Raw genomic sequence first — 13,001 nt, 5'->3', positions numbered from 1 at the left:
TTACGTATAATGTTCACTACCGTAATTTCCACTTCCTCTCCAAATCATTGTGCACTCAATTTGTCAAATGAAAAATTAATTTATTATCAGACCATCCATCCACACAGACTGAATGGAGCTATATCAAGTGGATATTAGACGAAATGGACATTGCCCAACTGGAAATTAGACAAAATTGCGAATGGCTTAAATGGCGATTATACCAAATGGCTGCAGACGAACTGGTTTTTGACGAAGTAGGATTATATTCTTGGGATTATATTATTTGGGATAAGACCAAGCGGAATAGTAGACGAATCGCGGGTAGACCAATTGACGATTTGCAGTTGTTTATGATCGCGATGAGAAAGGAGTATTATTTCATAATTACCTTCTTGATATTAATGCTACAGAGTTAATATTTAGAGAATGATTTAATACTCTGGTGACTCATGAAATGCAAATATATGTCCGCATCAGGCGGTCAGCGAAGCGGACTGGCATTGGAATATGTTGTGCCATTTCGCCATGTCCGCCATTCTTAATAAACCTGTTAGCTGAGAATAGCCCATTTTTGTCAATGGCATCCTGCTGCTGTGACAGTTTGCTTCTGCGACTTCAACAAGATTTCAAAAGCTCGTCACGTGTGAAATCATGAAACGATGATTATGGACTAGACGAGGAAGTCACTCGTGCCAATAAGAAATAACACGACCGACTGACTATATACATGAAGAATTTGAAGAATAAAAGTTTGGGGATGAAATCGTTGCAAGCACCTCTCAGTACGAAATGGCAAGGTAACGATTTTAACCCCCAAAAAATATTTTGCATGTTATGTCAAACACCATTCTATACACGGATGGTATTCAGCATCTTCAATAGGGAATAGTATGATGACTTTCTAAAAGGTGACGAACTTCTTTGTCGATGTTAGAAGTGGTAGAAAAGTTACGTTTGGTTTTACAGCAGGGGGCCCTTGTCAGACGCCAAAGAGAATTCTGGATGATTCGGCTAATGACACCCCCATAAATTGTCCCAAATTTCAGGAGTACTCTTAGAGGTATTGGACTATTATCATTAAACGAAAGGTAAATACGAACGCAATGAGAACCAAAGATGAATCATACGAATTGATTACATAGCTTAAAAAATATAATTTGATTGTCGAGAAGGGATTTTTTCTTTTTAATATGGGGAGAAGAAAAAAAATAAGAGGGAACATATCCCACAAATTTCTCCGATGTTGTTTCGAAGCGATTGTAAACTAGAGACCAACTGTACATCTATTATAATTGACTCTGTATTCAATCATTCTGTTTTTTGTGATGCTTTTTAGTAATCAGAGTTTTATCATGGAATATTATGGGGGAAAATGGGAATGTTCCTTTTCCTACAGACAAATTTGGTTTGGGTGCTGCTTATCGTGTTAATTTCTAACTGGGGATTTTTCAATTTATGCTCTGACATAGAATTGAACCTTGCTCTTGGCATAATTGATTAAAAATCATTGCGTTCTTCTTTAGAAAGCCCCCCCCCCCCCCTCCCTTCCCTCCCCTATTATGGCCAGCGCCAAAAGTAACAGTGCTCTGAACTGGGACTCGTCTATAGCTGTGCACATTTTTTTTCAACTAATTTATTGTAGCAGAAATAATCGATTTAATAATCATCCTCAACGAATGAACAAAATGAATTAAGAAAGTTCTTTCTTGGAGACAAGCCTTCTAGTAACCACGAGACAAAACTTGGTTGTAATCTGTTTTAACTCTGAATACTACATCGCCATGAGACATAAATGAAGCGTTTCTTAGATGCCCAGGTCACGTGGTCTATTTCCATTATCGTCTCCCGAATTTACGCCGGCGCCATGGAATATGGAGTTGCAAAGAACATATAGACACAAAGTTTCCAATAATGTACTTGACCACACCAAGCTTTCACTTGAACTAACGGGATGATCTCTTCATTATGAGAGGATATATATAATCAGGAGCCGGTCTCACAAACACTACCGATCAACGTTGGACGCAGTTGTGTAGACATCAGTCGCAAGCAATACAGGAAGTTAGATAGAGAGTGGGTACTATCATGACCATGATGACTATGATATTAATATCGGTGAAAGAATATCAACTCTTTATTAGGTCATTGAAGAATAGTACCATTAAGCATAAAATATACATTTTTTGTATTTAGTGCTTTTATTTGTTAATAATAACTTCATCTCTTTGACACAAAGAAAATGAAATACAATACAAATTAAATATCATTCTCTCTACAAATCAGTAGATTCATTGACAGCTCATAAAATACTCAACATTATAACATTTTCATGTTCTTTCTTTCTGGAAGGAATAACATTATGATATGTCATATGTTTTGTTGTTTTTGTTTTTATTAGCTTGCTACTTAATGTCATTTTAAACATGTATAAACCCAGTGTCATATTTATTCAAGTAAAGCATATGATACTGAAACTCCATATCACATTATCTTCTTGTTCATACCATAGTTATAAATAATATTGATGGTAATAATTTGTAGAACATGTAGTAATAAATAATTGCAATCGACGATAATTATATAAATGGTTTTCCACGGACTTGATTGGTGATATATTTCTATGTAACAGGGTCCCTTTCGGCAACTATTTGAAAGGACCTCAAGGGATTATCCCATGGTTGGTCAACTTTGAATGAAAGTGATAATGACCGCCCGCCTCTCCATCCCGTTATTTAGGGATTATAAGGCGAGGGGTTAAGGAATGTTAATCTAATTAATAGCTGAAAGGATTAACTTCGATAGGGACTTAATGAACTTGAACTCCTGGTTCATTAGTGAGATGAGAAGGAAAATCGAGGATGCTGTTATTCGTTCATTTTGATTCAGAATGCACAGGAAGCGAGTTAAGAGCCTTATTGAGTGGTATAGCTTTCCCTCTACCATGCGGTGGTATTATGGTCAAGTTGTAAAGGGGCCAGACGACAAAATACGTCCGGGCTGATCTGGTCGAGCATCATCAAAATAGTTTGATAAATAATGTAATTGCTTACTTGATTAGACGGCTTGTCTTAAATGAAACCTCAAGTATATCTTTCTGTTTTTATTCTGAGATGTCTAAACTTTATTTTGGTAACATAAAAAGTGTGAATAATAGTTTTTTTTTTGTTTTTTTTTGGGGGGGGGGGTTATGCATGGAAATGAACATTGTGATAATGATGACGACAGCGATGATGGTTTTTTTTTTCTTGCAGGTGTTTCTGCATTTATTGATAATTCAATATATGAAACACAGTAATCATAATGCATATAAAGAAATACAAAAAATAAATGAAAGAATTACAAATTGTGACGATTACATAATAAAAGAATAATTTACATAAATATACATATAACATATAATACAAGATGCAGTGGCCAGCTATCGTAAGCATGTTGATGTTGATGAATGATCATGATGATGACGACGACGATGATGATGACTATGATCATGATCAGTCGATGACGATGGGATGATGGTTATTGTGATGATGTTCAAATTCAAATTCAAATTCATTTATTTCACTTCCATCAAACAAAAACAAATTGTATACCATATATAAAACATAAATATTTGTATCCGTTGCAAACAAAATTAATTATACATATGTAGTGAAAAAAAAAAAAAAAAAACACTTAGACGATTTGGGCAACACATTGTAGGTTTTAAATATATATACTATTTTTCAATATAAATTAAATTAAGATGGAAATGGAGGGACCCACTAAAAAGCAATGCTTGTACAATGTGGGCCCCTCAAGAAATAGATAACACAACAAATAACAAAATGACAAAGTATAAATACAGATAATCAAATGAGAAAAGAATGAATAAATGAGAGGGAAATACTCACAAAATAAATACAAAGTAATAAAAAATATACAGTTTGGTGAAGGACAAAACAACCCGTCCTAAAAATATCTACCCTTCCCACCCCCCCCCCCCCCCAGAAAAACTTGAGAAGAAAAAAAAAAAAAAAAGGGAAAAAGGGGGAGAATGCCCTGAGAAGATGGATGGGTGCTGCTGTACGTAGATAGAACACATGCCGTCGTGGACTCAAGCAAACTGGATTCAATGATGTGTATAAGAGGAGAAAAAATATATAAAATAACCTGGAAAGAATATAATGCACGAAAAATGTGATTGATGCCGTTAAACAAATAACCGGTAGGAAGGCGGATAAGCGGACTGGAGAGGAGAAAATAGAGGAGAGGATAGACACAATAATGAGCACATCTGAGAAGGACTTGTGTCAGATTTTTTTAATAAAAAAAGGATAATAATTTTATGTTTTAATTTTAGTTTAAAGTAATAATGATGATGACTTGACATAATAATGATGATGACTTGACAGAAATGATGAATTAAAATAAATTTGGGAGTATATTATAAGGTTTTAATAGAGATAATTTGAATTTAGTCTTAAAAGAGTTCAAAGATTTTGCATTTGTTATATCATTATGAAGTGAGTTCCATAACTTCGGTCCATCGTATATAAATGTGTTCTGAGCCCGCAAAGTTCTTAAAAGTGGTAAATGAAATTCACCCAATCGCCTTGTTGGATAGTTGTGAATGGATTGATTTTTTGGAAACATTGAATTGAATACATTTGGGAGGTTGTTGTTGTTATAGTTATACATAAATTGACCGAGATTAAACAAATATAAGTCCTTAATTTTCAATATTCTATGTTCAAAAAATAATGGGTCAGTATGAGACAAATATGCCGTGTGACATATAATACGTAGAGACTTCTTTTGTAATAGGAGTAATTTGTCTAAGAGTGTTTGTTGTGTGTTACCCCACGCTAAAATTCCATAATTTAAATAAGGCAATATAAGGGATGAATATAATGTAAGCAGGGACGATAATGGTAAACAAAATTTAAGCTTGTTAATTATACCAATGTTGCGTGAAATAGTTTTACATATGTTATCTATGTGAAATTTCCATGAGAGCTTATTATCGACTGTTATTCCAAGAAACTTAATATGGGATACATTTTCCAAGGGAGTTCCATCCAAAATAATATCAACAGGAAGTGTATTTATGGAGTTGCTAAACAACATGTATTTTGTTTTTTTAAGATTTAGTGACAATTTATTTGCTCTTATCCATTCGGTAACATTTTCTAGTTCAGAGTTGATTATATTAGCAAGGTGAAGAGGATTTTTATGTGAAAAAAATAAGTTAGAGTCGTCCGCAAAGAGAATGAAAGAAAGAACGTCTGATGATCTACAAAAATCATTAATATAAACTATAAACAAAATCGGGCCTAAGATACTACCCTGGGGAACTCCACAATTATTTTTTTTCATTTGAGAATTGCAACCGTTTAAAAAGACATATTGCTTCCTATTCAAGAGGTAGCTCCTGAACCACTCCAAGGCCTTCCCACGCACTCCATAATGATGTAATTTGTTAAGTAAAATATCATGATTAATGGTGTCGAAGGCCTTGGAGAAGTCCAGGAACAAACCAATTAAATGAGAAGATTTATCGATTGAATGTGCCGCTTTTTCAATGAAACTCAATAAAGCATGTGTGGTGCTATGCTTTTCCCTAAATCCAAATTGGGAATTTGAAAGAATATTATTTGATTTGAAAAAATTTACAGTTCTTTTATAAATAATCTTTTCAAGTATTTTCGACAATGTAGATAACAAAGAAATGTTAATGCTGATGACGACGACGATGATGATAATTGATTGATTCATTCATTCATTCATTCATTCATTCATTGATCGATTGAATTTGATGATGATGATGACGATGATTTTTGTTGCAGGGAAATAGGCCTACAATATTTCATCTTGAACTCGGTAAACAATCTAAGTTAATGTCTCATCTTTTCAATTTTTCAGCTGTCCAACACGAACGTGGCCCAAGAAACTCAACGATCAAGAAACAGATGGCGCTATATCTAAAAGAAACGGCAGCAGCTGCAGCAGCAGCGGCAGCCGGTGATCTACCTCCGCCGCATCTCACCAATGGTTATCTGCCAGGGCCTGCTTTCTTTCACCCGTTTCTCAGCGTTGAGCCCTACCCGAGTATCATCGTCAGCCCCGCCGATTACCCGAGCTTTTCACCTCAAGCCATACCGTGCTATCCAACTCCAAAGGTATGTTACAATTTCAATGTAGTGGTTGCGAAAAGGGGAGGGGTCATGAGAGATGAGGGACAAAACACTTGAGGCACAAGTTAGAAAGAAATGTCTATAATATATACATAAATATATATATACATATATATATATATATATATATATATATATATATATATATATATATATATATATATATATATATATATATATATATATATATACATCCTGACGGATGGACTTGTTCTCAAATATATGACGAGCAAAACTTTAAAAATTAAAAACGTTAGCACTTTACGAAGGGGAAATGGCATTCGCCGTTTAGACATTATCAATACTTTTTATGATTTGGACAAAAAAGTGTCACTTCCGCACGTATACTTTCTAAACACTTTGTTAAAATGATTGGAGAGTTTATTATTCATAATCCAAATAATAATTGTCATAGTCCACAACAAATAGGACTAATGATTGACTGTCAAACTTGTAATTACTCTATTTTTGTCTGTATTATTCGCAAAAGTAATTACCATGGATGCAGAAACCGGTCTAAGTATTGAATCAATTTAAATCAATCCTTGTCATCAGATTCCGATTATTCCGATTATTACCTTTATACTGTTTTCTTTTTCTTTACAGTACCTTCATCATGGCCATGAACCGGTCACACTGATGCCCTCTGTCGGTTCACCGGTCCCTCATGAATCCGTCTCGCCGATGCCACCCGTAGGTTCGGTCGAAGCGATCTGTGAGACCGCCGCTCGCCTTCTCTTCATGAGCATCAAATGGGTTAAAAACGTTCCCGCCTTTATCAGTTTACCGTACTCAGATCAGGTGAGAATATGGAAGTATCATTATCATCATTATCATTTTCATCATCATCATCGTCATCATCATCATTATCTTTATCATTATCATCATCATCATCACCACCACCACCATCATTATCATCATCATCATCACCATCATCATTGTCATCTATCATTATCTTTATCATTTTCATCATTATCAACGACATCATCGTTCGTTGTCGCCGTAATCATTGTCATGTTGTCTTTGTCATCTGATCATTATCGTTCGCTATATATCAATAAAAGTCATCCAAGCTCTTGAAGATATGACACTGTATGTATTAAAGTATATTTTGAAATATGGGCGTGCCAGAAGAATTTATTTTTTAAAGAGTATTTTGCTGATTCTTTCTCTTACAGCTCACGTTACTTGAAGAGGGTTGGAGAGAGTTGTTCATCTTGGGAGCAGCGCAATGGCAGATGACAATAGACGGGCCAGGTCTGATGGCTTCAGCAGGTAAAAAATGAAATTATATTTATTGACAATCAAATCAAATGATTATTGTGTCCTTATTTGGTTGTTCAATCTTAAATTTTATTGTTCTTTAAAATGAGAAAATTATCAACATCCCAATCCCTATCGTCATCCTCATCCGTCCGAAATGAACAATGTTATGTTCCGTAGTATTATGGTCATACTCGTCATCTTAAAAAGATGATGATAACGCTGATGATGAGGACGACGAAAGTATATATTTAGAATGAAAACACTGTCACGAAAGATATTCAACCGATTATTGGAACCAACTTCACACTGGTCCTTTTATTAGAAATTAACCAAATGAATGAACTTCTGAAGACCTATACGGACTTTATTCACTCTTAAAATAGGTTGTATGATTTACCCCTTATTTCTAGGTATGAAACCCGACACAACACCAGCTGAGAAGTTAGCGGCAATCTCTAGCGAGTTACCGTTGTTACAAGAATTGATCGCCAAGTTCAGACAACTCAACGTTGATGCCACAGAATATGCTTGCTTAAAAGGCATCGTCATCTTTAAAACAGGTAAGTGATGCGCAGATATAGACCTATTCTCAGCGTGAAATAATGTTGAATCAGATCGATAACTAATTGAATAAATGTAAACTGTGTGAACGAGAGTTCCAACCAAATGTCCTTTCTCACTGCAACTCTCGAACTACAAAAAGTATTAAAATTTTCTTTTTATATTAGATTCTTGATGATTCTGTACACCACTCTTAGTTTTAGATTTAAGTTGTACATTTTGTTTAAGTTAAGGGCAATTCCATAAGATAATCAACCTTTTTGTACGTCCGACCCCCATTTTTCTCAAGTCTTACTTCACTTCATAAACTGACCAAGTCATGGACCCTCGAGAACATTACAGACTGTCAAAAGAACAAGAAATCAGAGACAGAAAATGTCATGATGTCCCCACATATAGGGGCTCGGACGTACATATTTTATGGAATTGCCCTTAATAATTGATGCAGGTTAGTTTTTGAAGCAGTTAAAATTTGTTCTTTGTTTTACGTACACTCAGCGATTTTCACACTCTTGTCTTGTTTGTACTCTGACGAAGGGTTTGTTAACGATCTTTTGCCTCGGTCACACTCACGAAACAGACTTCAAACCGATCTATGTTCCGGGACGATGGTGTCATTGGAAATAACATATATAGTTTGATCGGTCCGGAGTCAGTTTGGCCGATGTGACTTGCATATTGTACTTGTTGATACATAATGACAGTTAGCGCAGCTTTCAAATTTTTGTATCTAAATATATATGATTTATTGGATAATTTTCTGAAAACACACTCATGTAATTCTATACGTTCATACACACAGATGTCAGCGGTGTGAAAGAAGGCTCAGCAGTCGTCAAACTCCAGGACCAATCACAGTTGGCGCTCCGAAAGTACATCACCGTCCGCCATCCCTCCCAACCCTATCGATTCGGCAAGCTCCTTCTTCTGCTTCCTAGCGTCAGGGCGATAAGGCCAACCACGCTGGAGCAGATCTTCTTCCGAAAAGCCGTGGGATCGACGCCCTTCCATACGCTCCTGACAGATCTGTACAAGAATGAAAACTTCTAGGAAACGATATAGGACGTGAAACTGTAAAGTTTTGGAACAGCATGTGGCATTCACCTTGCGTTGGTTGACGTCGCTTCACTGCAGTTCAGTCGAAATCTTTGCTCTACATTAATCAACGCTTGGAGACGATGTTGACCTTCACTCTGCGTTGATTAATTGACGCATGGATACGTTTTTTTACAGTCACTCCGTTTTCGTTGACGCTTGACTGAGAACGTCGTTGCACTCCGGTTCTGTCGTCACAGTTACCTGGCCTTTGGTGTTAGCTGACGGTTGGAGACGTCGTTGACCTTTTCTTTGCGTTAGTTGATGGTTGAAGACGTCGTTGAACTACAGCTCAGTCGTGAACTTCACTCTACGTTAGTTGATGCTTGAAGACATCGCTACGCCGCGCGGTTCGGTCGTGACTTTCACTTTGCGCCAATAAATGCCGCTTTGAGACGAAATTGCATGTGTTCACTAATCAGTTCAGTCGCCATGGTCGACTCCGCCACTCCCCGCCATTTTACACCTGAATAGGATGTTGCACGGCAGACAGTCACAGCTCACTTGAGTTCAGTAACAACCTCTTATCTGCGCCGGTCGGTTGACACTTGAAGACTTCTTTGAATTGTCGACATCGTCTGTAGATCAGACTACCTAACGATGACAAGCATGGAGTAGATAATAGCGCATAATCATTTTGTATGCATTCTCGCAATTCACTTAATATGATAAACATTGTGAAAGCACCTTCAAGCGATGCGAGATTTAAATGTAACTTATGGAAATGACATTGACATAATCAATGTGACACAAATATGCACAAAGCACCTGATTTTACACGAATCTTCATTAACATACCATGTAGGCCGTTTGATGTGAGCAAATACACCTTTCAGATAGAGTTTCTAACTTACAAGCAAGCAATCGATTTCTCTCCTTCACTCACAGTAAAAAAAAATCCTCGATCTTTTACTTCAACTGTTCTAAATAAACAGTATAAACCTTGAATTATACTTACAGAATCTTGAGTCAAATCGCCTGACCTCAATTTAGAAATGTTATATCTTTAAAAAAATTGTTGCATGATCAAATAGAATACACAATAATTATTGCACCAATTAGAAAAACCCGAAAATTTTCCATGAAAGCATTGAAATGAAAAGTCGTCTACCAACAGCATTGTTATAACCACCAATAATACAATTATCATTACCGAAAACAGAATTAACCGAATGTATGATTTATGGATCAAGCATTATTTTAGCTTTTTTACATTAAAGCAGTTTAAAAAGTAGTCGTAATTTCGCCGAAGAACATGTAAAACTTGTTTATTTGAGAACACAATATGTTGTACGTCAGAAGTTAGAATAAAGAAGCCGTTTGGACTCAGTTCCTATAATGATATGAAATAATCCAATAGGTAATTTTTCACAGGACGATATACAAATATAGATTATTTGAAAAATATCAGATTTATAGTGGTAATCTTAATAGTTGTCAGATTTTGTAAATTAATGAATTTTGAGATGATCAAGATTTATTAATATATGTGATAACAATAATGATCATTCTATTGATTTATTAATTTTTATCTATTTCAAGTTTGGTATGGCTCATATTATAGAAAATGAAATGACCGTTTTAAGATAATTGCATGACAATCATAGGCATAAGCGCTCGTAATGAATTTAAAGACTTAGTCTATATGAAAAAAAAATGCAAAGCTAAGCATTGGTTTGGTTTCAAAGGGGGTATAGTATTCTTTTAATTCCTTTTGAATTAGTTTGAATGAATTGAATTGCGTACTGATTGGAAACGATTTTTTTTCCACCAAATCGTTCAGAGTAAAGTATACAATGATTAACATATAAATTAATATCACGAATTGAGGAACTGACAAGATAGTTGGAGTGAAGCACATTCCCTAATAACTAATAAATTTGACGTTTTTTGTGGAGGGGACTATTCGTGGAGCGTTGTGGCCCAGTGGATCGGTCTTCTGACTTTGGAGGGTCGTGGGCTCGAATCCCAGCCATGGCGTAATTTCCTTCAGCAAGAAATGTATCCACTATACTATTATTATTCTGTCAGATTTTGTTTTTATATGTTTTTAACTCCAAAATAGACGCAATACCTCATACCTCAAAGAAAAATCAGACAAGCACAAAACTAAATAAGGAAACAGTACCTTATTTCATTATGGTGAAATAAGTTACAGCCATTTTAACTAATGCACTTAATCTGTTCTCAGTCCGGTTGTTTTTAGTTCTTGGTAGATAAAGTTTGAATCCCGGGGGGGGGGGGCACTCAGTATATAATGCATATTGGGTATGTGCCGCGGAGGGGACCCCCATTTTTACCCTCAAATTTCCGTTCCGAGGCATAGCATTTTTGTCTTATTGAGAAAAAGAACAAAGAAAGCCGCTCCGAAGCATAGCATTTTCTTCTTCTCGAGAAAAAAGAAGAAAAAATCCGCTCCAGGGCTTCGCATATTTTCCGTTACGCCGTTCCGGTCGCAATTTTGGTGAAAAGCGGCCGCAGCTCGCTGTCCGACCATCGCCTCTGCGCTAGCGCGCCCGTCAGTCGTGCCGCCGGGCTAGCTGCATGCACGTTCCATAGGGATGCATACGCACTCGCACGCAGGCGACCCGTTCCAAGGACCCCCGTTTTCACAAACATTTGTAGTTCCGAAGCCCGTTCAGAGGACCCTCCTTTTTACAATGAGCCCGCTCCAAGGCCCCCGTTTTTTGTCTCGCCCGCGGCACACCCCTACCACTTTTTTGGTCGAGTGCCCCCCCCCCCCGGGGTTTGAATAAACCAAATTTGATATAATAAAATACAAAAGAACAAGTGGGAATATGGCATCATCAGTTTTTCTAATAAATATTCATGAATACATACCTATCTAACTGTTTCACCGGAATAATGCAAGTCTTTAAAATTCAATAACTTTTATATTAATTTTGTTATCCGATTTTGATCAAATGTTCAACATTTTGGTCTATTGATTGAGATATAAGTATCTTCAGCCTGGACCATCCCTTTAATGTCTGCTAATTCTTTTAGTCATGATTTACTCATAAATTAGTCTACCATAAGTTGTTGTTGATCTATGTTTTTCGATATGGACAAAATAGACTCTTTTGCGTACATTAGAATAATAAAAGTTGTCGGACTAACTCACATATGGAAATATAAATCATGTTTATCTACGTATTGTGCCACTTTAGAGGCCATTGTTACGAGCATTTAGAGTTGTCATTGTTTAAAGTGCTTTAAATATTGCTGTAAATGACCAAAGACTTTCTTCCAAATTGTACTTTTCAAAATCATTCCAATCGCCTTATCATGTTTATACGTATATTTGTTATAATGATATTGTGTACGACGTAGATGGATTGTTCCATGAAACTTACGTTCAATCGCAAATCAAGCGTAGGCCTAAGTCCCAAACTCAAGCGTTCTTGCTCTTCATTGTAAGAAAGTTGAGTTGTAAGCATAAACTCCAAAATTTCATTCAAAGGAATTGCGCTTGATTCGATGACTTTAGTTTGATTTGGAATTGAACGGTTATAGAAATTACATAAAACACTGTGCCTCTATATGTCAGTGGACATGCATCAAAATGGTATAAAAAACTGCACAATTGGGTCTTATCGAGGCTTTCAAAATGCAACAGGATATATATGCAACCGTACTAAAAGTGCCTTCACATAATTTTTCTCAATTTTAAATTATCGCTGTTGAACATCTGATCATATTTATGCTACACCTGTTTTCGTTGAGGGGCCGTTTCACGGATAGATTTGTCAGTGATTTTCAGTGACATCTGTTACAAGCTACTGATATACCGTGATCTGATTGGTTAAGAGCAATCTTCTCGTTGTAAATTACTGACAAAAAAACTTTGAGGAACGCTCATAAGAGATGAGAATTTTTTAATGAAATGTTTTTTCTCAAAGTTTAAAAAAGGATTTCATGAGG

The 13,001-nt window shown here is 36.0% G+C and overlaps 1 protein-coding gene across 1 annotated transcript; it reads left to right on the top strand.

Annotated features, from left to right (window-relative positions):
• Positions 1 to 5,888: 5,888 nt before the first annotated feature.
• On the top strand, positions 5,889 to 11,182 carry LOC129259386 (nuclear receptor subfamily 2 group E member 1-like). Its single transcript, XM_054897679.2, has 5 exons — positions 5,889 to 6,140; positions 6,762 to 6,956; positions 7,334 to 7,430; positions 7,832 to 7,981; positions 8,785 to 11,182. The coding sequence occupies exons 1-5, from the start codon at positions 5,931 to 5,933 to the stop codon at positions 9,030 to 9,032; spliced, it is 900 nt and encodes a 299-aa protein (XP_054753654.2). The 5' UTR covers positions 5,889 to 5,930; the 3' UTR covers positions 9,033 to 11,182.
• Positions 11,183 to 13,001: the final 1,819 nt, after the last annotated feature.

Source organism: Lytechinus pictus, chromosome 4, assembly GCF_037042905.1.
Source record: "Lytechinus pictus isolate F3 Inbred chromosome 4, Lp3.0, whole genome shotgun sequence".
NCBI lineage: Eukaryota > Metazoa > Echinodermata > Echinoidea > Temnopleuroida > Toxopneustidae > Lytechinus > Lytechinus pictus.
The sequence above is the reverse complement of the archived record's forward strand: the minus strand, read 5'-3'. Positions and strand labels throughout refer to the sequence as shown.

Bases quoted from the DNA above. Each gene is read 5' to 3' on its own strand.
- LOC129259386 (XM_054897679.2), top strand. From the start codon at position 5,931: ATGGCGCTATATCTAAAAGAAACGGCAGCAGCTGCAGCAGCAGCGGCA. The intron at 6,957-7,333 runs GTGAGAATATGG...TTTCTCTTACAG, and splicing joins GTTTACCGTACTCAGATCAG to CTCACGTTACTTGAAGAGGG. The intron at 7,982-8,784 runs GTAAGTGATGCG...TCATACACACAG, and splicing joins CATCGTCATCTTTAAAACAG to ATGTCAGCGGTGTGAAAGAA.